The sequence below is a fragment of the Lytechinus variegatus genome, chromosome 12, assembly GCF_018143015.1.
Source record: "Lytechinus variegatus isolate NC3 chromosome 12, Lvar_3.0, whole genome shotgun sequence".
NCBI classification, from domain to species: domain Eukaryota; kingdom Metazoa; phylum Echinodermata; class Echinoidea; order Temnopleuroida; family Toxopneustidae; genus Lytechinus; species Lytechinus variegatus.
In genome coordinates, this window is record NC_054751.1 from 1,124,768 (window position 1) to 1,151,509 (window position 26,742).

Consider the following 26,742-nt stretch of genomic DNA (forward strand, 5'->3'; position numbering starts at 1 on the left):
TGTGCCTGGGAGGCAAAAAGTGAATTGAATCACTGTGACCCACAGGTCTCTCCTCCCGATATAACTGATTGGGGGGAATGCAGGTGGACCACTACACCGGGGTTTCCCCCTACTCTTATACGAATAGTGCAGTGGGTGCTTAACATGCAAAGGTGGTGACTCTCCTCTACACAGGGCCTCCATTTAACGTCTTATCCGAGGGATGGAGTGTTGGTCTCACTTTAATTTTGTCCAATGCCAAGGTGGTCCAATTTCCTCTTCTACTTGTTATTTTGCCCTTTGATGAATGAAAATGTGATTCATAAACATTTCATCTAATTACATGTATATCGACCAATGTAGTGTTGCAAGAAACTTGCGATCGAGTGAAAGTCAATTTCAGGTGCCCATATCAATGTCAAGTCTTTCAATTAATCGCAAATTTGCAATTGATTGTTGGTCTACTTCTTGTAACAACATGTATAAATCAGTTTGCTACAGTTTGTAATTGATTTCATCACTTGTGAATTTACAACTATAATTTGCAAATGTTTTGTTGCAATACCCCCTAAGTGATGTTAGACCAAGTACATATTAGATGCAGTGGCCCGTATTCTGAACTCGGGTTTAAATTAAACCCAGGTTTAAAGTTGTGGTATTTTTATCTATGGAGAGCCAATTGGGGCAAAAATCCCTAACAGTACACACCCGAATTACTAACTCATATGACACCCAAATTGTGCATAATTGTCTGGGAATGATAACTGGAGTATTTTCTTCATTACGAAAGCAAAAGGAAACAAAATAGTAAACATAAGAAATATACAATATCAACATAATTTTTGTCTCACCTGCATAGCAGAGTGAGACTATAGGCGCCGCTTTTCCGACGGCGACGGCGGCGGCGGCGTCAACATCAAATCTTAACCTGAGGTTAAGTTTTTGAAATGACATCATAACTTAGAAAGTATATGGACCTAGTTCATGAAACTTGGCCATAAGGTTAATCAAGTATTACTGAACATCCTATTAGAGTTTCATGTCACATGACCAAGGTCAAAGGTCATTTAGGGTCAATGAACTTAGACCATGTTAGAGGAATCAACATCGAAATCTTAACCTGAGGTTAAGTTTTTGAAATGTCATCATAACTTAGAAAATATATGGACCTAGTTCATGAAACTTGGACATAAGGTTAATCAATTATCACTGAACATCCTGCGTGAGTTTTATGTCACATGACCAAGGTCAAAGGTCATTTAGGGTCAATGAACTTTGGCCGAATTGGGGGTATCTGTTGAATTCCCATCATAACTTTGAAAGTTTATGGATCTGATTCATGAAACATGGACATAATAGTAATCAAGCATCACTGGACATTTTGTGCAAGTTTCAGGTCTCATGATTAAGGTCAAAGGTCATTTAGGGTCAATGAACTTTGGCCGATTTGGGGGTATCTGTTGAATTACCATCATAACTTCGAAAGTTTATTGGTCTAGTTCGTTAAACTTGGACATTAGAGTAATCAAGTATCACTGAAAATTCTGTGCGCATTTCAGGTCACATGACCAAGGTCAAAGGTCAATGAACTTTGGCCGAATTGGGTGTATCTGTTGAATTACCATCATAACTTTGAAAGTTTATGGATCTGATTCATGAATCTTGGACATAAGAGTAATCAAGTATCACTGAATACCTTTGCGAGTTTCAAGTCACATGATCAAGGTCAAAGGTCATGTAAGGCCAATGAACTTTGGCCATGTTGGGTTTTTTTGTTGAATAACCATCATATCTCTGTAAGTTTATTAGTCTAGTTCATAAAAAGTGGACATAAGAGTAACCATGTATCACTGAACATCTGGTGCGAGTTAGAGTAGTTTTCAAAGTCAGCACTGCTGCTATATTGAACTGCGTGATGCAGGTGAGACGGCCAGAGGCATTCCACTTGTTTATTTGTTGGCTCCCCATAATTTTGGCACAGCGTCTAAGTTAAACCCGACTTCAGAATAGGGGCCAGTAGGTTCAGCCTAACTGGAAATTAGACAAGACAATGAATGGGCTAAATGATTTATTAGACCAAAATGTTCATAGTGGAACAAGGGGTTGTTAGGATTAGACCATGTGGGATGAGACCAAATGGAACGTTGACAAAGTGGGTGTAGACCTAGTGGCTATTCGTGGTTTCGTCTTGCCATTTCAAGGCAATATTTGCCTCTAAATAATCGATACATCCAGCACTCCTTGAGAACCAGTATACCTTCTGTCTGTAAAGATCACAATCGTTGGCTTCCAGCAAGAAGGGACTTACAAGGGTAATGGTAACGATTATTTTTTTTTTCGCATATTAAAACAGTACATTTTATGATAAACTAGGATACAAAATTATTACAAAATTTCAAGTAAAACTCAAATATCAGGAAATTTGAAACGGCGTAACCCAAAAAATAAATTAGCGTAAAATTTACCCATAAGTCCCTATTTGCGTGAAGCCAACAAATTTCTGTTTTTTTTAAATGATGTTCCTCATTTGAGATGGCTGAGGAATGTTTGTTATAAACTACTGAAATCCTTGCATCTGATTGGCTCAGAGTAAGTTTGTCAATGAATATCATCGACAAGATTCTTGATGAAACGCTCCCGAGAAAGGAAACTGCCTGTAAAAACAGCCGCCATGCCTAAGTATGTATTGTCTTTGTACTTTGTAAGGTTGTACCATACAATCTTTTGGGGGGGATTCATTTCTAAAGTAAATTTTGTGTCTGCCAAAAACTAAAATGAAGCAATGCATTTTAAATGCACCTCTGCAAAACAAACACTTAAAGTTTTCATTTATCAGCTTTGTACACATGCTTGAATACATGACTTTGAAAGGACATGTCCAACCCCCAAAATAGCTGGATTTGAATAAAAAGAGAAATTCAACAGCATAACACTAAAAATTTCATTGAAATTGGATGTAATATAAGAAAGTTGTGACATTTTAAAGTTTCGCTTGATTTCACAAAACAGTTATATGCACATCCTGGTCGTTATGCAAATGAGGGGACTGATGACAACCCACTCACTATTTCTTTTGTATTTTTATATGAAATATTCTATTTTGTTCCAAAGTTTCCTGTGAAACAAAGTTTTATCCCTACCTGAGTACCGGGTATGTGGTATTCCCATTGTTATAACATTTTATGGTTCGGTTAAGTTGGTCCTTTGATTTTTCTCTATTGATTCAAATCAACATTTTGCTAGGGTGGACTTGACCTTTAGTGTGTGGGCGACACAATAGTTCACCCCCCCCCTCCTGAACATTAGGATCGCTGTGTTCATGTATGCCAGTGGCCTTTCATACGTGTATGTACACAGGAGGACGATAGTGCTTGCTGAATATTCTACAGACCTTTGGTTGTTGCAATTTGCATAAACTAAGCATAATGCAGAGTCTCAAGTAGTGAGGCTAGATACACTATGTACTGTGGCTGCCTCTATCAAATTTTATTTGACACAGAGAGTTTGGAATCTAGTCTACACTCTAAACCTGTCAAAGTGTCAAATTTGAGTCTATATTTGCAGACTATTGTCGGATGGTAATCTTTACATGTTAATGTAGAAGTGTACTCGTAGTCTCTTTGTATGTAAAGAGTGTATATATACCGTACAATGTATGCAATACTGAATAATGTATACAAGCACTTTGACATTTTTTGTATATCGCTAATCATATCACCGTCATGTTTAACATTCAGCTTTTGTACCAAAATCTTTGGGAAAATGATTTTGCCTTTTTTTGTTGCAATAGCCCAGTATGTAATACGATATTAATGTCAAGATGAAAATATGATTAAACAAGGCTGCTAAAACATCATTATGCATGTATTTATGTTTGATATTCTTTCTGTCAGTCTGGCTAGTGGAACAAACCTATACTATAGGCCTTTAATCTATTAAACCTCCAATTTATATTACAGGGGACATTCACTATCATCTAGTTTAGAGATAAATGAAAGTAGTTGCGGTTAACACTAACTTCATGAGAGAGTCTGTAAAACCTAGACTAATTGTCACTACATCATCATAGAACTAGATCTTGTACAGTTGATTAACTGAACTTTGTGAAATCATGAAATCTAAGCCGAAAACCAATTACACTGAAGGTCCCAAACATTGATAAGCACACGTGGGACACTGTATTCTTACTTCTTGGAAACAGACCTGAGAAGTTCATGCTTGTGTTGTTAATTTTCCGGGAGGGGGGAGGGCAGTCAAATGTATTACTGTACACATGCGTGGCCAAATTATTTACAAACACCCCCTAACAAGTTTTATCTCTGTGTGCAAAATAAACCCCCTAAAATAGTTTTTGCAAGCTTCATTTACACATTTTGGCCTCTAAACAAGTTGTTGTATTTGATGGTTAAACAATAAATTGAATTGAAGTCAGAATATGACACCTAAACAAGTTTTGTCTTCTTGTCTTCAAATATATTTGAATAGACAAAACTATATTCATGGGTATTGCATACCCCCCAGTGCAGTTAGGGTTGAAATACCACAATCGGGAAGAACCTTAACACTTATCAGAAACAAGGAGGAAATAGCCCCGGGGAAAATATACCCTAACATGTTTGGCTAGTCTTAGAAAAAAAAGCTTTGGAAAAAAACACACCGAAAATACATTTGACCCCATTGACCAGTCTTTCAAAACCACCCTTATTTTTGAAAACCCATGTTTTTGATACCCCTATTGAGTGCAGTACACATCCAAAACTGGAAAAAAAAACACCTTTAAACATGTTTTTGGGGTCGTGCATGTGTACAGCAATATATATGACTGCCCCACCCCCCCCCCCCCCCGGCTAATTTCTGAGCATTTACACAGTTCATTCCAAAATTCTTTGGCACATATCTTTCATTTATACAGACGCGACACTTGGGTGGTCATTTTATTGGATTCTGTACGAACTTATTTTGAAATCCTAATACAACTGGCATATATCTAAAAAAGAAAATCATATATATTATATTGTATATATATCATATTGGGTAGCTCAGAAATGGATACCACAGATATTCTAAGAATTGAGGCCAATAAAGTATGAACTGCAGGCGAGTGCAATATTCATATATTGACTGGCCTTGAGGGGAATATCAAATATGTTGCCCGCAACAAAATCATATCGGCCAGAGTCTTAGATGAGGGCAATATGGTTCTTCTAAGGGCAACATATTTGATGTTTTCTGAAAGAAGAGCCAGTCAATATTATTATTATTACCTAAGGTTGTACAATGTGCAATTCAAGCTAATATTTGGAACAATTTATTTGCCTGTTTGCTTTAGGTTATTGACAAACTTGCGAAGTAACCCTTGCTAAGCAATTGTGGCGTAAATTGTTACCTTGCAGTCGCGCATTATCCACAATTTGTTCGTTCATAAACTGGTTCCAGGCAGAATTTTCAAATACTGAAATTAGTGATCAAAATCGGCAAGCGCACTAGCAGAAATGTGGCCAATATTGCCCTCTGTGTTTGTACAGGCTTCTTATGGGTAAAGCCCGGGGAGGGCAACGTGGCAAATGTTTACCTCTTTGGTCTCGGATTGAAAGTAGTGAGCAAAATATATTTATCTGCTAAATGCCTTGTATAGGTACTAATGTTCTATATTCAAGTGGAATACTAGTATGTATGGTTATTCTCTGAAATAAAGCCATCCAATAATTATCTATTCATCCACAAAGCAAAGCAAGCCTTGAAATATCCAGGATTTTTCTAATAGTCCCATGGATCTATAACCTGAATACTTTCAATTCCCCATGCATATCCCATATATTACAATTTTGAGAACACATTAACACGACACAGCACTATACAACTGATTATGTAGATCTTTCAAATGCAATGAAATTTTATTATCTTTCAAGCTTTCCTTTCATACAAAAAGCAAATACAATAGCTATGCAAAGAAATTGTTTGAAAACATTGTGATAAAAAGGACAAGGGAATTTTTTCCATCCAACCACCCATATATAACGGTTTCTATCATACACAATTATCTATCTATCCATAGTCTATACTCTGCACTGTTGGGTTTGTACATTGGGATAATCACAGGGATATCGTCGTCACAATCGCATACATGATGCTGTTGCCGTACATTGACGGCAACCCGGGGGCCCTTGACACAAAACATGGTGAATTGATCGTAAGATCAAATGATTGCATTGATAGATATGCGCAATCAACCATAAAACTCATTTGTACAATTGATTGCCAAACAGGGGTCCAGAATCAATAGACTTCTTTCCCGTTACATAAAAATTTACTATTAATCGTAACTACCAATAGTATCTACCATGGTAACATTGCTTAACAGCTATTCAAAATCAAGTTTTCATACTTATTATATTAGTTATTACCATTAATAGCAAATTGATCTTCTGTAAAAGGTTAATCATCAAACTTATTCATAATGAAACTTTTTAATATGTCAACTTTTGTTTTTAAATATCTGCAGGATAAAATCATAAAGATGAAAATTAAGAGGAATATGTTGAAGACCAGCCCTGCCAAGATTATTGAATAAACATTTCTCCAATAGACTTACTTTGTACACATCACCCGGGCTGGCAAAATATGGCTTATAATCATCCCCAATGATACAAAAAGATTTCCTATAGAGAAATAACCATTTGTTAAGGGGAATCATTTATCAAAACCAATATTTGTCAGCCTTTCACCGTACCAAGGGCTTGCAGAGTCAGAAAAAAAGAAAATCTCATTTGAGCTATTGACCATATACAGAGATTGAAGCATTTGGTCTAACTTGTCCATGCTTTATTAAATTCTACTCATACAATATATTTGTTTTCAAATCAAGGATCAAGAATAAAGTCTATTAGCCAGCAATGCAAATCAACTCTTCAGTCGCAGACAGTTAAAAAATAAATCATTCATATACTGTAATTACCAAGTCTGTATTTTTGTGGTATTTCCTGGTCTAATTTACCGCTGCATTAACTAATATGAAAACTCCCACATCAAAAAGTCAACCTTTCATTACTGAATTACGCAAAATGGAAATTCAAATCATGAAGAAATTAGTTGTTAACCATACCCACATGGGTCAAAGAATTCTGAGTGGGGTATTTGAACTAGCGAGTGAAGTCTATGCATCCCAATTGGACGTCCCTCTAGAAGCTAATATTTCTTTTCAACAAAGCTTCGAATAAAATGTTGAAGCCATATTTGTTTTTCACACACAAGTATTCAAATGTTTTGACTCTCAGATACAAATCATATGTTATATCAAATGGTTCCACTGTATGTACAAACCTACTGAAATGATGTGGATTTGAAGGTCACAGGTGACCACAGATTTGTTCATATATTTCTTGAAACGAAGATATCAATATCGTCAACATTTATAATCATGTATATATATTTATATTGATATATACACACATCGCACACTCACATGCACTCATCAACATTTGGGAGTTTGTCTTGTTGGAGAGCAAGTTATTAGAAAATAACTAGCGTGATCAGGTGGATGTATCCTAGTCATTGACAAAAATGATAAAAATCTTGAAATGTGGTCCTTGCTGGGAAACTTGGCCTAGCGGGTGAAATTTAGGCATCTAAAACCATGTATGGTTGGTAGTAGCTTTTGGTGCTACTCTCTCATAACATGCAGATTACAGTGTTGGAATTTATTAGATTTCCAGAACGTACAACACGTTTCCACAAGTACCGGTACTGTGTTGATTGTTGGCACAAAGGATGAGCTGGAAAGATGCACGCAACAATCAGCAGGCATGCTGAAACTAAACAATATCAATGACAGGGTTCCGTCTCATGAAGACTTGTTATAATAACAAGTACACAATTTCTATAACAAGTTTTCTATCAGCCAATCAAATCAAAGGATTCAGTAGCTTAAAACTGGTATTTGAAATTTGTTACTTAAACAAGATCAGGGCCCTGTTTCATAAAGACTTGTTATAATAACAAGTACACAATTTCTATAACAAGTTAACAATCAGCCAATCAAATCGAACCATGTCACTAGCTTAAAACTGTTATTGGAAATTTGTCATCGTAACAAGCTTTAGGAAATGGACCACAGGGGCCTGTTGCATAAAACTTTTGCCATAAAACAAGTCGCAAATAAAACAAAAACTCTGTCTTTGATGAAAAAGGCCCCAGGTCAGGTGACTGCATGTAATTTCACCCTCTAGGCCAAGATACCCCACGAGTATGTTACATACATACATAAACATTTGAATTTGAACAAATAGAGCAAAGCCAAATAGAAATTTACAAACAGCATACATGCCATTGACCCTCACATTTGGGATACTGTATATGACAGAAACGGTAGGATATGAATATCTAGGGACAAGTGTACTAAAGGCCTGGTCACACCGCCCGAGCGGTCGTGGAGCGGAGAGAAATAATCATCACCACTCGCTACCATTCACCATTTTCGATTTCGATTGTTTTCGATTTTTGTTATCAATTTTTTCCCCAATTTTGTGAGCGAAATTCGACCCTCTCTCCCTACCGCTCCACGACCGCTCCAACAACGCTCGGGCGTTGTGACCAGGCCTTAACATGTTAGTCTGCTGGGCAAACCCTTCACTCCAGTAAAGGGTCTGAATTGCAACCTACTCATGCCTTGTGTACTGAAGGCCCTCTCGCTCAGGAATTGAAACAGCAAGTTTTGTATGTGCTAGTCTTTGCGTGGAGACACACCTGCTGATCAACATTTCAATCAGGGTCTGTGTCTGCAGACTACTAACATGTAGCACAAATGAGACATTCCCAGGACACATACCTGGTAATGTGTATAAGATGAAATTATCTTTTGTGGACATAAAAGTAAGCACAGATAAAATAATTAAATCTGACACGAGCCAAACTCACAGGGACCGAAGAAATGGCTTCAAGCTCTAAGAAAAATATGAGGTGTGAAAAATAATATAAACATAAATTTCCATTAAAAAAGTTGAGTGGGGCAATACTTCAAATGAGCACATTCACAGGCATACTTTACTGTGTGAAGCCTACAAAGTAAGATTGAACATTAACATATCACAGCACTGGAGCATTTCATGAAAGAAATTATCAATTATTTTCACCGACTACTTGTTATAAGCTACTGAAATCCTTGCTTCTGATTGGCTCAGAGCAAAATAGTTGGTGAAAAATCCTTTTAGTTTCATGAAATGCACCCCTCTCTTTAATATGGTCTGGTACTACTACATCTTAAATTACAAAATTCATGACTTACAGAAATTGCACATTTTCAAAGTTTAGGATGCTTGTTCCCATAATCTTTTTACTCATCTTTGTGATATTTATTTTCTTAATTGGTTATTTGCATTATAATACAACTAATTTCTCTATCAAATTAAAATTAAATTCAATCCACCTTCATAGATAAACTTCATCAAGAATGAATTATATCTATTACAATTTACTTTAGGCCGGTCCTTAAAAAGCATAAATTACTGGCAGTTTAATATCTACAGGCAAAAAAAAAAAACTCCAACAATAATCACAGATTGATATCTTATGAAGTATCTGTAAGTAATAACCATTTGGTAAATATCTTTAGGATGTATAAAAAATAACTAAGCCTCAATTAGAAATTTTATATTTTGTAGATCTTGAATTGCCATAGGAAATCAATTACTAATGGGGGGTGACAGAGGAAAAATTCTGTATCGCTTGCTCAAAATAACAGATATTTGGGAAGTAATTATTGCTGGCAATGAATATCAATGTTTTGATGGCAGTAATAACTTCTCAAGGGGGGTGTTTCACAAAGGTTAAAGTATGACTTTACAGTCACACTTAAATGCCTAGTTGCGTGCGATATAAAAGGCATGACCGTATTGGTCAGATCATGCAAAGAGGATGCATACTATTGCGTATTAATCAATAAGATTGCACGTTGCATATCATACACCCTTCGGCATTTATGTGCGACTCTCAGACATACCTAAATCTTTGTAGAACACTCCCACGAAATCATTGATAGAACTTAACACAATGGAGCGCCAACAGGTCTAGAACAAACTAGGTGCCTTTGACAAGCACTAATTCACTGGAATTAATCAAGCACATTTGAGCTGACATTACAAAGAGAATGGATACAATGTTTGACAGAGCTGGATGAGAAATATTAACCCACAGACAACGAAATCTCGTCCACGACTAGTAGAGCAGGGAGAAAAAGAAATATTTCAGGCTCTCATTCAAACCATTCTGAAGTCGGGTTTAACTTAAACTCAGGTTTAAAGATGTGGTTTAAGTATGGGAAGCCAAACGTGTCCAAGTTTTTATGAAGTTGTATGTTTCTTATGTGCTCTTTCCTCAATAATAGATGGTGAAGACAATCACCTATTTATACTTCTTAGACAGTTATGAATCATTCGAGAGCCAAATGAGCTGAAGAATGATATTTCTTCTATTAGTGATTTATGTAACAATTGGCTTTCCATACTTAAACCACAACTTTAAACCTGAGTTTAAGCTATACCTGCAATCAGAATACGGGCCACAGTGTTTAAGATAATGAAACCACGACCAACCACACATATAAATCTTGCACTCCTTAAATTTCATAGGAAAGCTTTAAAGAAAACATCTCTAAAATTGTAATTAAACCTCTTGAGCTCCAAATTTCATAACACAATAAACCTTAGCTATGATTTGAAAAGATTGACAATTTGAAAACACATATATTCCTGATGCATTCACGGTTAAATGACCACATCCAACAAAACACATTCTTATTCACAAGATTTTATATGGGACGACACGGTATATCTCACATATACAATTAAAAATTGTGATTACAAATACACAATATTCACCAGTTTGGAGGTCCAATGACAATGTGATGATGATATAAACGTTCACTTCACAAATATACATACTCATATGATCGGCACAACTATTTAGACTGGGTCCACAATTAGATACAAATGGTTTTTAGAAGAAGGTACAGGTAAATGAATGGGCAGCTATTAGAGAGTTGCAAGGTTCACACAAATCTCTCAAAAATCAACCTTGGTAATAAATTCATAGGTGTACAAGCAGAAAAAATAATGAAAAGATACTGGTCAAGCTTTGAAAGAAATCAGACAATTAGGTATTTTGAAAGAGGAGATCACTAAGACTATGTAAACCTCAAATTGGCAACTTCATGAGTGAATTCAGACAGTGGTAGGGACAACTTTCCCATTTGCCAAGTACTCCTTTCTTTTTTTAGGATTTCATGGTTTTCAGCGGGCAGTAATCAAAATATTAGTTATTACAGAGAAAGCATATTAATATGGGTCCTAGAAAAAATATATGATTTTGAGTGACTCTTTCGATAACTTTTGACATTTTTAGTTCTCATGTGCATCGGCTCAAATGGCAAAGTTACCCCTTCCCAACATCACAAATGCATCCACTTTGAAGTGCCAAGAAGTATAGAGATTGACACCTTTTTTTCACAACTTTTCAAAATTTAAATTTTCTAAATGATTTATCTGATTTCATTATCTGCTAATTTTTTTTCTCATTCTTAAATTTTTTTTTGTTTATTTCTTAAAAACAAATTGGGTTGGATTCTTCTTTCAGATTACAGAGTGACATCAGCTTTCTTGGTGTGACCTAACACCAAGACCAAAAGGTCAACACTGAACTTAAAATCAACACATTGTGTCTTTGAAGATTTGGCAACTAAAACCCTTCACCCACAATTTGCTCACAAAGAATTTGGAATAATAGAATAATGAAATTTGCCACCACATGCATGAATACAGGACAGGTCAGGTCCGGTTTAAGGTAAAGGAAGTAAATATCAACGGGCTCCGAGAAGTGACATAAAAGAGTTGTCTATTCAAGAGCAGTGCATTTACAAGGAACACATCACAAAGTATAGTATTCATCTTTAAGATTTAATGACAACGAACAGGATTATATGACACGTTATGACACAGACTTGACAAATATAAATGTAAACATACATATGTGTGTGTATATAAGGCAAACTTCATTCCATACCATAATGATATGTTCAAATAATACGAATTCTGGTCCCTTTTTTTTGCAAGATACAATCGTCATCATGAACCACTTCACATGATCTAGTCTAAACTGCAAAAGATAGGGAACGATAAAGGAAATTCTACTTATAAATCTTATTTGAATCACAACATTCGCTACAAAATCAATATCAATAAATATCAATCACTTTTGTTTGAATAGAAAATAATTTGAATATTAGAACGAGTGGTCGATACTGAAACATTGATTGTGCTGTTGAGGCCCTTCGTATAACATCTGAACACAGCTATAAATCATCGCTTGGCTGGTAGAAAGGTGGAAGATTGCACATGCGCGGCAATTTTCCATATCTGTGAGTCTGGCATAAGGGCTTTTAGCTCAAGCATACGCTACATGAAATGTAAAGTGCGTACAAGAGTTTATGCTCGTCTGCCTGACCAACAGACTATGAAATGACAAAGGCATAGATCCTGATGCCTTTCTGCCAGCTACATGTAGATGTTATGTTCATCGACACTCTCAAGTCCATCCACCACATCACCGCATTTAAGAATCATGGTCCTGACCCCTGCCTTTCTATTGGAGGGTCGCAGGTTCAAGTCCACCATGGCATTCGGTGTCTCCATCTACAGTTGCCTCTCTTCACCCATGTGTTAAATGGATTCCGGGTAAGACGTGAATGCCGATGTTGTTGGCTTTTAGTAGCAGTTGAGAGACTTGACCTCTCGTTGCTGGAATATTCCCCTGGGAGTGGACAATGTGTGTATACTGTGTGCATTACAGCTTTGTCGAAACCATTAACTGTTCATTTAGTAGTCTGCATGGAAAGAGATTTATCACCAAATATTTTCAAAATTCATATAAAATATATATCTGGAACAGAAGTATGAAAGTACTCTTTCTGTTTCAATGCCAGTCTATACCTTCCATTTGACCACACTTAAAATTTAAAATCTGATTATACAACGATGACAGTCTATATTTCTTACAAAAGACATTTCCCATACAGAATCACAATAAAAAAGTAACTGAAGCAAGCAACCTGTTATGGATCGCTTGCATCATTGACTTACATACAAGTCCAAATTTGAGATGAATGTTCAGACTGTACATAACAATTTATCTCAAGACTAGGTTATCTATCTATCTATAAATCTGGAAAAAAAATCTATGTGTAGACTCTCTCTCTCTCTCTGACTCTATGTCTGGGCATAAAGTTTCTTCCTCTGAGTAGCTGTATCCTTGGAAACAATGTAAATATCCAATATCCTTCGATCGGTATTGAGGTTGCAGTGATTTCACGAAAATACTTTGTCAACAACGCAGACCCCAGTGTAGACTCCCACTCTATAGAGTGTAGACTCCCACTACAGAGTGTAGACTCCCGCTCTAGAGTGTAATCTTTCGCTCTAGAGTGTAAACTCTCACTCTTGAGTGTAAACTCTCGCTCTAGGGTGTAGATTCCTGTTCTAGAGTGTAGACTCCCGCTCTAGAGTGTAAACTCTCGCTCTAGGGTGTAGACTCCCGCTCTAGAGTAAAGACTCTCGCTCTATAGTGTAGACTCCCGCTCAAGAGTGTAGACTTTGCTCTAGAGAGTAGACTCTCGCTCCTAAGAGTGTAGACTCCCGCTCAAGAGTGTAGATTCTTGGTCAACAGCGAAGACTCTAAGTCTACAGCAAAGCCTCCCACTCGACAGTAAAGATTCCAACTCTACATTGAAGACTCCCGCTCTACAGTGAAGACTCCCGCTCGACAGTGGACACTCCCGCTCTGTAGCAGAGACTCCCGTTCTACAAAGTCAACCCATAAAGTTTCAATCACTTTCAAACCGCTTTCGGTCCACGAAACAATCCCGACTGCCTTACCGGCAGCTGTTGGAGACATAGGTGTAGGTGCGTGTCGGCGACTTGGAGGGTTGTTCAGGGGGAGTCACGTTAAGAAAGTCCCATATGAGGATGGTGTCGTCGTGCGAACTGCTGACGATTTGGAATTCATCAAATTGAAGTCTGAACACCCTTCCTGTATGCTCCTGTAGAGTGAATACAAGGTAAAGGCATTACATCATCATCTGGGGCCCGTAACACGAAACTTTGCAATGATCGTAGAACATTATTTTATGATTGATTCCATTGACTACAATGTACAATCAAATTTAGATATCAAGCATACGATCAATCACTAACCTTTGTGTTATGGGACCCTGATCATAAAAAAAGATGGATATCTTAAGCCTATCATTAGTGTAGGTAAATCCTCCAAAATTGCATATTCTAATTCATTATTCATTTGATTATATGAATTTGTATACCCCAAAACAGTTACAAAGGGAAATAAAAAAGTGTTTTATTGAAATTTTGTTATTTTATATCAAAATTTATGTTGATTCTGTGTATGTTCAAAATAAAAGGTCAATGTATCCTGGTATTCATTTATATAGCATTATGGCATGTTTCAAGCATGGGATGGGCTGAAAATTTTAGCTTTGTACACAGCTCTAGCTAGTAGGCACAAGTCCTCAATCTGTAAAATCACACTAAAGTGGGTTGAATTGAATTATGCATTGTGTGGCATTCACACCAGAAATTGAACAAATTCTTCTCTCATGTTTATATTTTTTTGGAGATAGCAAACACTACCACTGTGTGTGTGTATTCGAGTTTTGTCAGACGTGAATCAATCAGATATGATTATTCACGTCTGGGACCGACCTTTAACGTCACCATCCGAAAGACGTGACAAGGGCTCGGACCTCTGCATCAATTTGTAACTCCCCCATATGGCTTGGATTACAGGCGCACGCCACAATGGCCTTGTTTTCTAGACTTCTTTCAAGTTTTCTAGACTTTTATCAAGACCCACTTGTTGGTTAAAGTTTCAATCAGGGTCTGTGCTTGCAGACTATCTTTCAATATAGATGCATGAGTGATTCAATTGTTCAGTTTAGCTTATGGTCAAGAGGTTTAAAATTTTCTCAGGAGTGATTCCCTTTTTTTAATAAATAAAACAATTAAATATAGACTATCTGAAAAAAAATGGCACTCGCTGATTACAGTGAATAGGCACATTAAGAGAAAAACGGCACAAAAGGAGAGAAAATCACTTACAACTAGTGTCCTAAGGCAGAGAGTGCCTGCTGGTGAACGTGGATCCAATGCGGCTTGTAAGTCCCATACTTTGATTTTGCTGAAAATGACACGAATTCAAAATATTCATAGAAATGTTACAAAATTAATGTAAATGACAACGAGACATGAGATTCAAACTCTTTTTAAAAATAATTCATAACACACCATCAAAACACATCTTCAACAAATAAAATAAATTCAAACATTTGAAATCAATTTTTAATAATATAAACACAACATACATTTTCTTCTAAAAGCTGCGAGCACCAGAATCGGTACACTAGCATTGCTGGGGTAATTGTCCGATTTCCAAAAAACTTATCGCACTGGCTTGGTCTAATTTACATTTGATTCTTATTTGTCTGCAACCAGTTCATCTACAAGTCATTTATTCTAAATTGCCACAAACCATTAATCATTAATAGTAATGATAATAATAACGCAGTTCTTGTATAGCACATATCACATTATGTCGTAACGTCCCTATATGCATCCAAAGGACTTGGATACTATTACCGTGGCTTAAGCCCCGCAGCCTTTTACAGCGCGTTGGCATTTCAAGAAATAAATTCCTGCCAGGTACCCATTCATCTCACCTGGGTTGAGTGCAGCACAATGTGGATTAATTTCTTGCTGAAGGAAATCGTGCTATGGCTGGGATTCGAACCCATGACCCTCTGTTTTCAAAGTCAAAAGACTAATCCACTTGGCCACAACGTACCAACAATTGTAATTTAAATTAGGCAATACCCACCTTTGTCTAATATCCATTTGGTCTAACACCACCTTGCCTCTAAGGTTAGACCAACTGGGGGTTAAAATTCATTCAGTCTAATATACGCATTAGACCACGGGGGTGGTGCTTGTGGGGGTGTTTCACAAAGGTTTAAGTACGACTTAGAGTCACACATACATACCGGGTTGCGTACGGTATGAAAGGCTTGACCGCATTGGTCAGATCGTGTCATGAGGACAGGCACTACTGCGTATCTATCCATAAGATACATATCATGTACGCGTCGGCATTTAAGTGCGACTTAAGTCATGCCTGAATCTTTGTGAAACACCCCCCTGGTGAGCATTAGACTAATAATTGGACTAAGTGGGAATTAGACAAAGTGTAACGTAGACCAAACGGCTAGAGTTAGGGTTTACCCATGTGATATTAACTGAGTAGTTGCCCAACTGCTTTAGACCAACTGCATGTAGCCCGTAATACATACCCATCATAAGCTCCACTGACAATCCTCTTGTTATCAAACCTGATGCAGCGTACCAGCTCCTCATGGCCTTCAAGAACTCTCAAACATGCACCACACTCTATGTCCCATAATCTACAAAAACAGAAAGAAAAAACAAAAAAAATATTCAATAAACTACTTTGTCAACAAAAAATACAGGCCAAAAATTAATTTTCGGGGGCTACTTTCAAAACTTACTTCCTGAATCTGCAACATCAGATAAGCTCCAACATTGCAATGAATGGAGATTTTCCAGGGTCCCAATATGAGTTTCCTGGGGCCCGTTGCAGAAAGAGTTGCGTTCAAACGCAAGCCAAAAAATAATTCGCAAGTCCCAAATGCGCGCTCTTAATTGGTTGAAAATCAAGTTTCGCAAGATTTTTAGAGATGCGTTTGATTGCAACTTTTTCTGCAACGGGCCCCAGGGCTCTTTCGAGCATTTTGGGGTGCAATCGCCGAGCCCCATGAAATATTTCCCCCTCATATTATCTGATAATACACTGATAAAAAAGAGATTCATGCAGTTTTTACACAATCTTAAAATTGGTTTATCTAACAGGAATAGAAAAGGGGAGGAATCCAACTATTTTTGACTGGGGTTTGCCAACAGTGTTGTGCGCAAGACTGAGGCTAAGGCTAAGGCCAAGGCCAAATAGTAGACTTCTTAGATTCACGGCCACAGAAAAGGTTCTCATAATTCTCAAAGCCATTCCCAATGTCAAGATCAAGCAAGAGGATCACAACACAAAGATTTTACATAAAAATATTTGAATCTATCAACTTGCAGTTGACAGTCAAAATATGTCGACTACGAGTTTCTGAAATATTTCCTAGTTTCATCCCACGAATGTAAAGGTAGATCGTCCCTTCTATGCATGTATTTAAATATCCATGGTATCTATTTGGTAATTACCTGATTGTATTGTCTGATGAACCACTAACAACTAATCTATCTCTGTACTGCAAACATGCGATGCCTCTCCGATGCCCATTCAGAGTCCTCACAAACTCACAGGTTGACGTGTTCCAAACCTGAGTGCATACAATGACATTCAATAGAATATCGATAAAAAGTTTAATCAATAGAACTTATTTCTGAGATTGTTAGAAAATCCTATGATTACTTTAATTTCTGATTTGTTGAACACAAAATTACTTTATTTTTTCTGCTCATGATAATCATTGGCAATCTGCATCCTGTTGCATATGAAAGTTTTAATTACAGCTTTCACAACTGACATATCACTTTACATGTTAGAGGTAGTTATGTTGATAAGCCGAGCAGAGCAGGAGTAATACGAGGAGAGATATTAGATATTGATTCAACAAATATTAAATGTTATAACACAAGTTTCATCTTCAATCACCTTCCTGTTCAATCCATTGTCCTCATATTTCTCATCATTACATCACCAATATAATTATCATCATAAACACAACCACCACCCACCCCAATCATCATAATCGTCATCATCATTATCACCATCACCACCCCCACCACAATCATCATCATTATCATCATCATCGCCATCATCATCATCATCGCCATCATCATCATCATCATCATCACCATCATCACCATTATCATCATCATCACCATCATCATCTTCATTATCATCATCATCATCACCATCCTCCTCTTCCTCATCATCATCACCGTCATCGTCATCGACGTCATCAAATGCAAGCCTACCTTGATTGTCCTATCTCCAGAAGCAGATACAATGTACTTATCATCAAAGTCTACTACATTGACAGCAGCACGATGTCCAACAAGAACTCTTCTTAGGCTGATATCACCTGCTGATTGCATGTCCCACACTGCTATGGATCGGTCCTAACAAAACAAAAAATCAATCAAACACACATCAGTTTAGCATACAAGCATTTATTTGAAACAAGGGTGCATACTCATCCCATACAGGCATAGACCACTTCTAATTTGGGGGATATTTGGTAAATAGTTTTAAACCTACAATACATTCAATGGGTAACAGTCATAAGTCATTAAATCAACTCAAACTGTCTTTCATTCAAGAGTGCACTTGAATTAAAACATGACCTTTCATACTCATTCAAACCTGTCAATCTATGTATTTCATATACAATTTTCAATGTTACGCTTGTTTTCACTTTTATCACTCTATATCAACTTGATCTTAGATCAAACCATGAGCTATTGATCTGAAGTAAAGAAAAAGTATCTTCTGTTGGAAACTGACTTACTAGACCCGTGGTGGTGTTTCATAAAGCTGTTCATAAAGTTACGCACAACTGTACGAACGACTGGAACATGTTCTCATACAAAAGTCAGCTACATAGGGATGCATCATATAGCACAAGAAAGGGTCACCAGTCGTTCGTAAAGTCATTTGTAACTTACGAACAGCTTTATGAAACGGGCCCCAGTTCTAAAACATAACTCATCTGGCTCACACCTTTGGTTTTGGGCTTGCCTTCAGCTGCTGACTGCCTGAACGTGACAAAAGTGTCAACGCAACACAACACAACAATGAAATTAAAGCTAATACAAGTACAATAGGCAGACTAACAGAGGGGCCTTGCACTCTTGCTTGGTAGTTCTTTTTAACATCCACAACTGAACGCTACTACGCTTCAAAAAAGTAGCGAAGAGTAAATGCAAGCAAGGAATAGCAACAGCGAGCAGCTAACGCAGGTACTTATGCAGTATTAGCAAGTGATTTAGCATGAATTACTACGCTTTAGCTCGCATCACCTCCCTTTACTGCATGAAACTTTTTAAGAGCTATGAGAAGCTCGAAGGCATAAGTGTGATTGCATCCAGTCTTTGCTGCGCAGTCTTAGCAGCACAATCTGCTGTGTTGGGCTACTGTTTTTGGCAAACGCAGCCATACGCAGCTTAAAACACAAAGGTAGGAGCCAGGCTTAAGTTTGGTTGACAGGCAATATGACAAATGAATAATGAACTGTTTAATAATACCTTTGAGCATGTGACCATGAGGCCATTGTTGAATCGTAAATGAAGAACAGCTTCACTGTGGTGGACTAAGGTATTCAGCATGTCACTTGTATTCACATCCCATACTCTGCAAAAGGAAAAAAAAATGTCAAGGTCGATGTCAATGGCAAGGTCAGTGAATGACACTAAGTAGGGTCACAACAGTACACATACATGTATGCAACAACAATCATGATGATAAATAACCAATTAACGAAGGGTGCCAACCCTTTGTGCTGTTGGGCTTTGGCCACTTGAAAACAAAAATTGGATGGACGTGATTATGACCAAGGCTGTGACTAAGAATCAAACTGACTGCCAATTTAAATCTGTCTATAAATAGTTAGCTTAGCTCAAGAACAAGCAATAATACTGTTGAAGCTTTTTGAACATGACAAATTGTTACAAATTATTTACATTCAATTTCATTTCAAAGTTAGGTAAAATTGAGCCAGTTTGTACTTACAAAATCATGTATATATTCATAATTAAAGTATGACAGGCATGTTTTAAGAAGGACTTTTGAGTTCAAGGTGGGTGGTTCAAGGAGGGGACGGCCAAAGAAGACAAGGAAGAAGTGAGAGGATGAGATGAGTAGGATGGTCGTGTTAAAGATGGCACTGAAAATGGAGGGAGGGGGTACGGGTAATTGGCTCAAGATTCGGGCTAGCCCTGTTCGGGGGGCAAGATTACATTTCATATATTAGACAACTGACTGACTAAAATAAGTCATAACATACCTGACGGTGGAATCGCTAGAACCTGTGATAATGACTTTATCGTCATACTGTAGACACAGCACAGAGCCTGTGTGACCCATTAATACTGTTCTACATTGCAGAGATTGCCGGTCCCAGATCTACAAAAATAATAGGGGAAAAGGGTATTACTATTAGAGGGTCAAACAAAACATCTTGAGACCAAATCTTTCAAATGCAGAGTGCACAGCAGGTGCTCTGCTAAAGCCAAGGTAATTATGCTGCAATCTTGTTAAGTGCTTAGAGACTTCATACATCAGTAAGTGATAAGTGCTGTCAAAAAAGTATAATTAGAATATTATTGCTTTTTAATTTTGCTAAAGAAAGCAAAAGGAAAATAAAATACTTTGTACAACTATGTGGTTATGCCAACATTTAAAACCACTTCTGTATTAAGAGTTTAATGGTCTATGTGGTTTATATGGTTAGCCATGTCAAAACATATGTTTCAAAACACACAAATATTGATCTTGCGATATTCAGTAAATATTCATCCTCTTTTAATATATGACTAAATATAAACCCGTACGAGCATCTCTGTGATTATGAACTATTTGAAGAAGTTTATAATGGTCAATTTGACGATTACCATGGCATTTTCACTATAATAATATGCCTGTAGACACACAATTTATGGAAAATGGCCTTGCCCTATCAATAATAATAATATAGGGTATTTATATTGCGCACATATCCACCCTGTTAGGTGCTCAAGGCGCTCCTATATTACCCGGCTAAGCTAGGCGTTCATAGCGCACACAGCTTTTTAAGGAATTACTTCCTACTGGTACCCATTTACCTCACCTGGGTTGAGTGCAGCACATTGTGGATCAGTTTCTTGCTGAAGGAAATTACGCCATGGCTGGGATTCGAACCCACGACCCTCTGTTTCAAAGTCCGAAGACTAATCCACTGGGCCACAACGCTCCACAACGCTTAACAAATATTGAAATCTAAGGCCTGAAATAAACATTAACATAATTTATAATATATGACAAAACACAACAAGCATTTACATTATGTAGTCATGAAGCACATCCTTCATAATCTGTTAAAAATATATCTTTTAACGTTCATGTACAGAAAATTCGGAAGAGTTTCATAAAAAAAAACATCATCTGTGATTCTCAATGTTATGTTATAAGCTACTGAAAATCCATGCATCTGATTGGCTGAGATGAAATTAGACGATGAAAAATCACAGTCAACGCTCTTAATGAAATGCCCCCTCCCCCCATGATAATCTTACCTTGATTGTGTTATCCCTAAGACCACTAACGATTTTTGTGTCGTCGTACTGGAGGCAGTAGACGCCTTTTGACGTTTCACTATGGCATTGGATTCGATAGAGTTCATGGTGACCACACCTCCAGTTGTGTTCAATATTCTACAGTGGGAGAGAGGGAGAGAGAGAAAAGGAGAAATTTGGTTAAAGGACAAGTCCACCCCAACAAAAACTTGATTTGAATAAAAAGAGAAAAATTCAACAAGCATGACATTTCAAAGTTTCGCTTCATTTCACAAAAACAGTTATATGAACGTGCCAGCTAAATCCAAATGAGAGTGTCGATGATGTCATTCACTTTTCTTTTGTTTTTTATTGTTTGAAATATGAAATATTTTGATTTTCTGTCATTGTCATGTGAAATGAAGTTTCATTCCTCCCTGAACACGTGGAATTCCATTATTTTAACATTTTGTGCTTCAGGCAAGGAGGTCCCAATCGTCAAATTCGTAAAAATTGAAATATTGTATAATTCAAACAATAAAAAACAAAAGAAATTGTGAGTGAGTGACATCATCAACTCTCTCATTTGGATGTAACTGGCTCGTTCATGTAACTATTTTGTTAAAAATAAGCGAAACTTTGAATTGTCATAACTTTCTTATTTTACATCCGATTTTGATGAAATCTTTAGCAGTGTGCTTGTCTGATTTTTCTCTATTGATTCAAATCAACATTTTTCTGAGGTGGACTTGACCTTTAAAACAGACAGGCCTGTATTCTGAATTCAGGTTTAACTTGGACCATGGTCTAACTCTGTGCTAAAATTATGGGAAGCCAAACATGTCAATTTTTTTTTATTTAGTTGTATGTTTCTTACTGTGCTCTTGCCTGATTCATCAATGGTGATATTTGAACTTCCTAGACAATCATGAATGATTTGAGAGCCAAATGAGCAGAAATGTGATATCTCTACCATTAGTGATTTATGTTACAATTGGCTACCCATACTTAAACCACAAAACCCAAGTTTAAGTTAAAACCGACTTCAGAATACGAGCCACACAGTTTGGGATATGCAATGTATATGTAATGGGAAATAAATGATAATAGAGAATAATGGCATGTTAAATCAGTGGTATGTCATTTCCCACAAAATAAGGGTCACCATGTAAAGTCATGGGTAAAGTCATACTCAAATAAATAAAAAGCTTTATGAAATGGCATTGAATCTACATGTACTATTATCATAAGAAATTAGTAAAATATAACTATTATTGCTATATTGCAATTAAACTAGTATTATGCAATAAGACAAGATATTACCTCTATATTTTGAATGATTCTTGGATATAGTTTCCTGAAGAATGAATCCCCTTGTTGCTGGTCTCCTGGCTTGGGTTTGAATAAATATTGAACCCTGCAAGATACAAAGAGGGAGGGAAGATAGAGATTGTAAGAGCAGAGTATGGAAAGCTACATACAACAGAATGTAAAGGCAAATAATGATGAACTGCTTGTTGCTGGTCTCCTGGCTTATATTTGATTGAATATTGAACACTGCAAGATAATAGAGGGAGGGAAGATGGAGATGTTAAGAGCATGGTATGGAAAGCTACATATACAGAATGTAAAGGCAAATAATGATGAACTGCTTGTTGCTGGTCTGCTGGCTTGTATTTAATTAAATAATGAACCCTGCAAGATAAAAGAGGGAGGGAAGACAGAGATCGTACAAATGTAAGAGCATGCAAGACTTGATAAAAGTGAATGAATCGCCTTGTTTCTGGCATTGTGGCATGGGTTTGAAGTTTTGAACAGATAGTGAACCTGAAAGATAAAGGGGGGGGCTGAGTTGGAAATTGTAAGGGCAGAGTATGGAAGACTTGATAAAAAAAAGAATATTAAGTGCAGTTATTATAGAAATAATGAATGTTTATGAGTGCAATGGGCAGAATACTTGCTTCATGAGGTGAAAGATGAAAAGATCCATTCACTCGGCATACAGTAGGCAAGTTAAATGGATCCTCAATTTCATCTTTCACAGAATGAAGTAGTCTTCCATTGCACAAATGAAAAGAACACTCATTATTTGTTTTATATGGTACCTAAAAATAGTTCCTTGTCTTTCAACATTTATAAATTTTGAATGCAAAATGCATTCTTTATGAGCGCGGTCTGTTGATTGTCGTATACATACAACATGCACTCTGCAAACACGAGAGCTTTTACGCGAAACGCCAGTGGTTTTGGCAAGCGTGCAATAGTCAGGATCGTATGGCTGAATGATCAATATCAAACAACCAATCAAATGACAAGGATCTATCTACATGTAGGTGTCGTATAAATTTGCATATTTTATGTGAAAGCTTACTGGTGGACTACCAAATAGCATGCGTCCCTTTTATATGACTGTATGACAAACATGATATTTTAATGTACTACAAGAACACACTTTCCTGCTCAAGAATGAAACCGTGACCTAAAAATCTACATGCTATTTGTCACAACTCTTGTATGCTCTGATAAAGGAAGGGTGAAATAGAGTTGTAACTTGAGCTAAACTTAGAACAGGAAGGAAAGATTGCATGGAGAAAAGGAAAAAAATAACTTGGGCAATATCTATGAGGCAATATTCTGATTTGAGCAATAAGGGAAGAATGTACAAAATAATACAATTTTAAACTTTTAAAATTTAAAACATACATTGTAAAGTGAAGAGGTACACATATTTATGAATTGCATACTTTGATATATTTTTACAATTTTCAAAAAACATTAATGAATAATGTGGATTACTTCGTTAGTTCATTTTATGATAAAACAGTAATATCATCAATGATTTTGCATGATTTCAAAACTATTTAATAAAAAAACAAATGTTAAATAAAGAGGCTTAATGGCAAATATTTTCAAGCAATCTCCTGTACATTGTACGTACATGTAGGCCTCTGTGTAATACATGTACAGGCCTATATGTATATCATACTGTACATGCAATCTCTTTGACGATGAACAAATACAAATATGTACTGGGGCCCGTTGCAGAAAGAGTTGCAATCAATCGCAACTCTAAAAATCATGCGCAACTTGATTTTCAACCTATCAACAGCGCGCATTTGGGACTTGCGATTGATTTTTTGGCTTGCGTTTAAACGCAACTCTTTCTGCAACGGGCCCCAGTAGGCCTACACTGTTGTTCACATCATGGGGGGTAATAGTGCCATGTAATAGTGCCATGTAATATTACTCTACTACATAATCTCCCCGATACAGTACTATCTACATGTATCTCACACTGTGAATGAAATGATGAATGACTAATTGAGGGTAGATGACTAACCCTGTGTATTAACCTTGCAGTTCATATTGCACTGGACATAACAATGGGAGCAGCTAATTCATCAACACACTTTCATACCGTAGCATAGCATGGCACGGACACATGACTCTGTCACGTTCATGCACCGCACTACTCTACATGTACGCAGAACTGTTATGATGAGCATCATAAAAAAAAACAGAACGCATGAGGTACAATGGTCATGTAGATGTTTTGTGATGAAATGATAAGGCACAAACACTGCACTGATCGGGGATAATACATTGTAATATGTTCTTTTCAAGAAACTATAGCCCTATAGAAAGCAATCATTCTTCTACACGCTGCCGCATAGAGACTATTTATTTCATAAGGAATTATGCGTCTCTGAGAACAGCTTTATTATTATCAATATTATTATTACTATTATTATTATGTAGCTCATCTATTCTCCATGGCAGCATGTGCCATGTAAAAACAATTGAAGTAGAGTCTACAATATGTATTGATCATGCTTTCTATGACATAAAAAGAGTTGTTTTCATATTTCATTTCTATACAAAAAGGAAGTACATGTAGAAGAATCTCTCCCTGAAAATGTACAAATAATGTCCATCAACTTGCTCTCTCTAAATTATTATGGCAGAATCATACACCTGTACTACAGTCAAAGAATAATAATTCAGAACTTTGTGACATCTCATGGGAGCAGATTTAATCCCCTCCCAAAATGAAAGAAAATCCATAAATACCATTTTTATAATTGATATGAATATGATACATGTACTTTTTTTCAGAAACATACATGTGTTTTGTCAGGCTTTAAGACAACATTTTTATCACTCTGAGATTATTTAAAATTTTCCAATTTACATCTTGGCATTTTATACACAATGCTCAAGAATACATGTACAGCCAAAAGTGCTTTTTATAATATAAAATGACAAAGAATACCGGTATATGCTGGGTCTATGGAAAATATGTGAGACTAAATAAGCATAATCAGCAAGTCTCCAATGGATGAAAAAATGATAATTTTTTCCATCAACAAGTTTTCGCTCCAAACCTTTCTCCAATTGTTCTGTTTTATCGATACCATGCAACTTGATTAAAAGATGGACCTCCCCTTTAAAATCATGGATCCCATCCATGTATATTTTGATATATTCATGAATCTGGATTAAACATCTGTAGCATTCCCATACAGTGTACAATATGCTTCTCTCTAGGGCTCTTGTAGGGCTGGATTGTCTACATATTTCTAATTGTCTAAAAAAACATTGGCACAATGTGCATGAATAAATGAAAATAAACCTTGGATTTTACATTGTACACTCTATTGTACATGCTGTACATGCACAAATTAGCTAGTCTTTGCAATCCAAACTACCGTATTAAAAGTGAACATGTGCATATCTTCCCAAGGTACACGTATGTACATACATGTAAGTTCTCCTAAAAATTTGGTCTTTTTATAATAGAGAAAGTGTTGAAGAGATGAAGGAAATTGGGGCATTTAAAGTTTTAAACACCGCTCGAATCAAATGCCCTCGGAATGGCATTGGTGCCCTACTAAATATTTGTACCCTAAGGCCAAAATAATTGCCCTTTGCCTAAAGCTCTGGTGCCCTGTGGTAATCCAGTGCATCTGTCGCATTGAAAAGTACATTTAAAGATAAATGAAAGTAGTTGCAGTAAACACTGATTCACGAGAAAGTCGGTAAAACCAGGCTCAATAATTGTCACTACAGTATAACATCGACAATATAGATCTGGGGAGCGTTTCATGAAAGGACTTGTCGGATGTTTTATCCGACAAGTCCTGTTTTATCCGACAGTTACTATAGTAACAGTGCTTCTTAACCAATCAGAATCCGGGAAAGTTGTCAGATCTGACAACTTGTCGGACGAAAATATTGATGAAATGCCCCCCTGGTACAGTAACATAAACTGAACTTTGTGAAATCTTGAAATCTACGCTGAAAAATGTACACACTAAAGATCACCAACACAGAAAAGCGCACGTGGGACAGTGTATCATTATTGCTTTGAATGTTG

The 26,742-nt window shown here is 36.7% G+C and overlaps 1 protein-coding gene across 1 annotated transcript in view; it reads right to left on the bottom strand.

The window, feature by feature from the left end:
* Positions 1-13,451: 13,451 nt before the first annotated feature.
* LOC121425389 (F-box/WD repeat-containing protein 11-like) overlaps positions 13,452-26,742 on the bottom strand; it is a 49,396-nt gene continuing 36,105 nt past the window's right edge. Inside the window, exons 4-12 of the mRNA XM_041621428.1 lie at positions 22,689-22,782; positions 21,387-21,524; positions 20,120-20,238; positions 19,362-19,467; positions 18,093-18,236; positions 17,313-17,431; positions 16,382-16,492; positions 15,138-15,216; positions 13,452-14,062 (exon numbers count right to left, since the gene is read on the bottom strand). Of these exons, the coding sequence (XP_041477362.1) occupies positions 13,895-14,062; positions 15,138-15,216; positions 16,382-16,492; positions 17,313-17,431; positions 18,093-18,236; positions 19,362-19,467; positions 20,120-20,238; positions 21,387-21,524; positions 22,689-22,782 (1,078 nt within the window). The 3' untranslated portion in view covers positions 13,452-13,894. The remainder of the gene's footprint in view (positions 14,063-15,137; positions 15,217-16,381; positions 16,493-17,312; positions 17,432-18,092; positions 18,237-19,361; positions 19,468-20,119; positions 20,239-21,386; positions 21,525-22,688; positions 22,783-26,742) is intronic.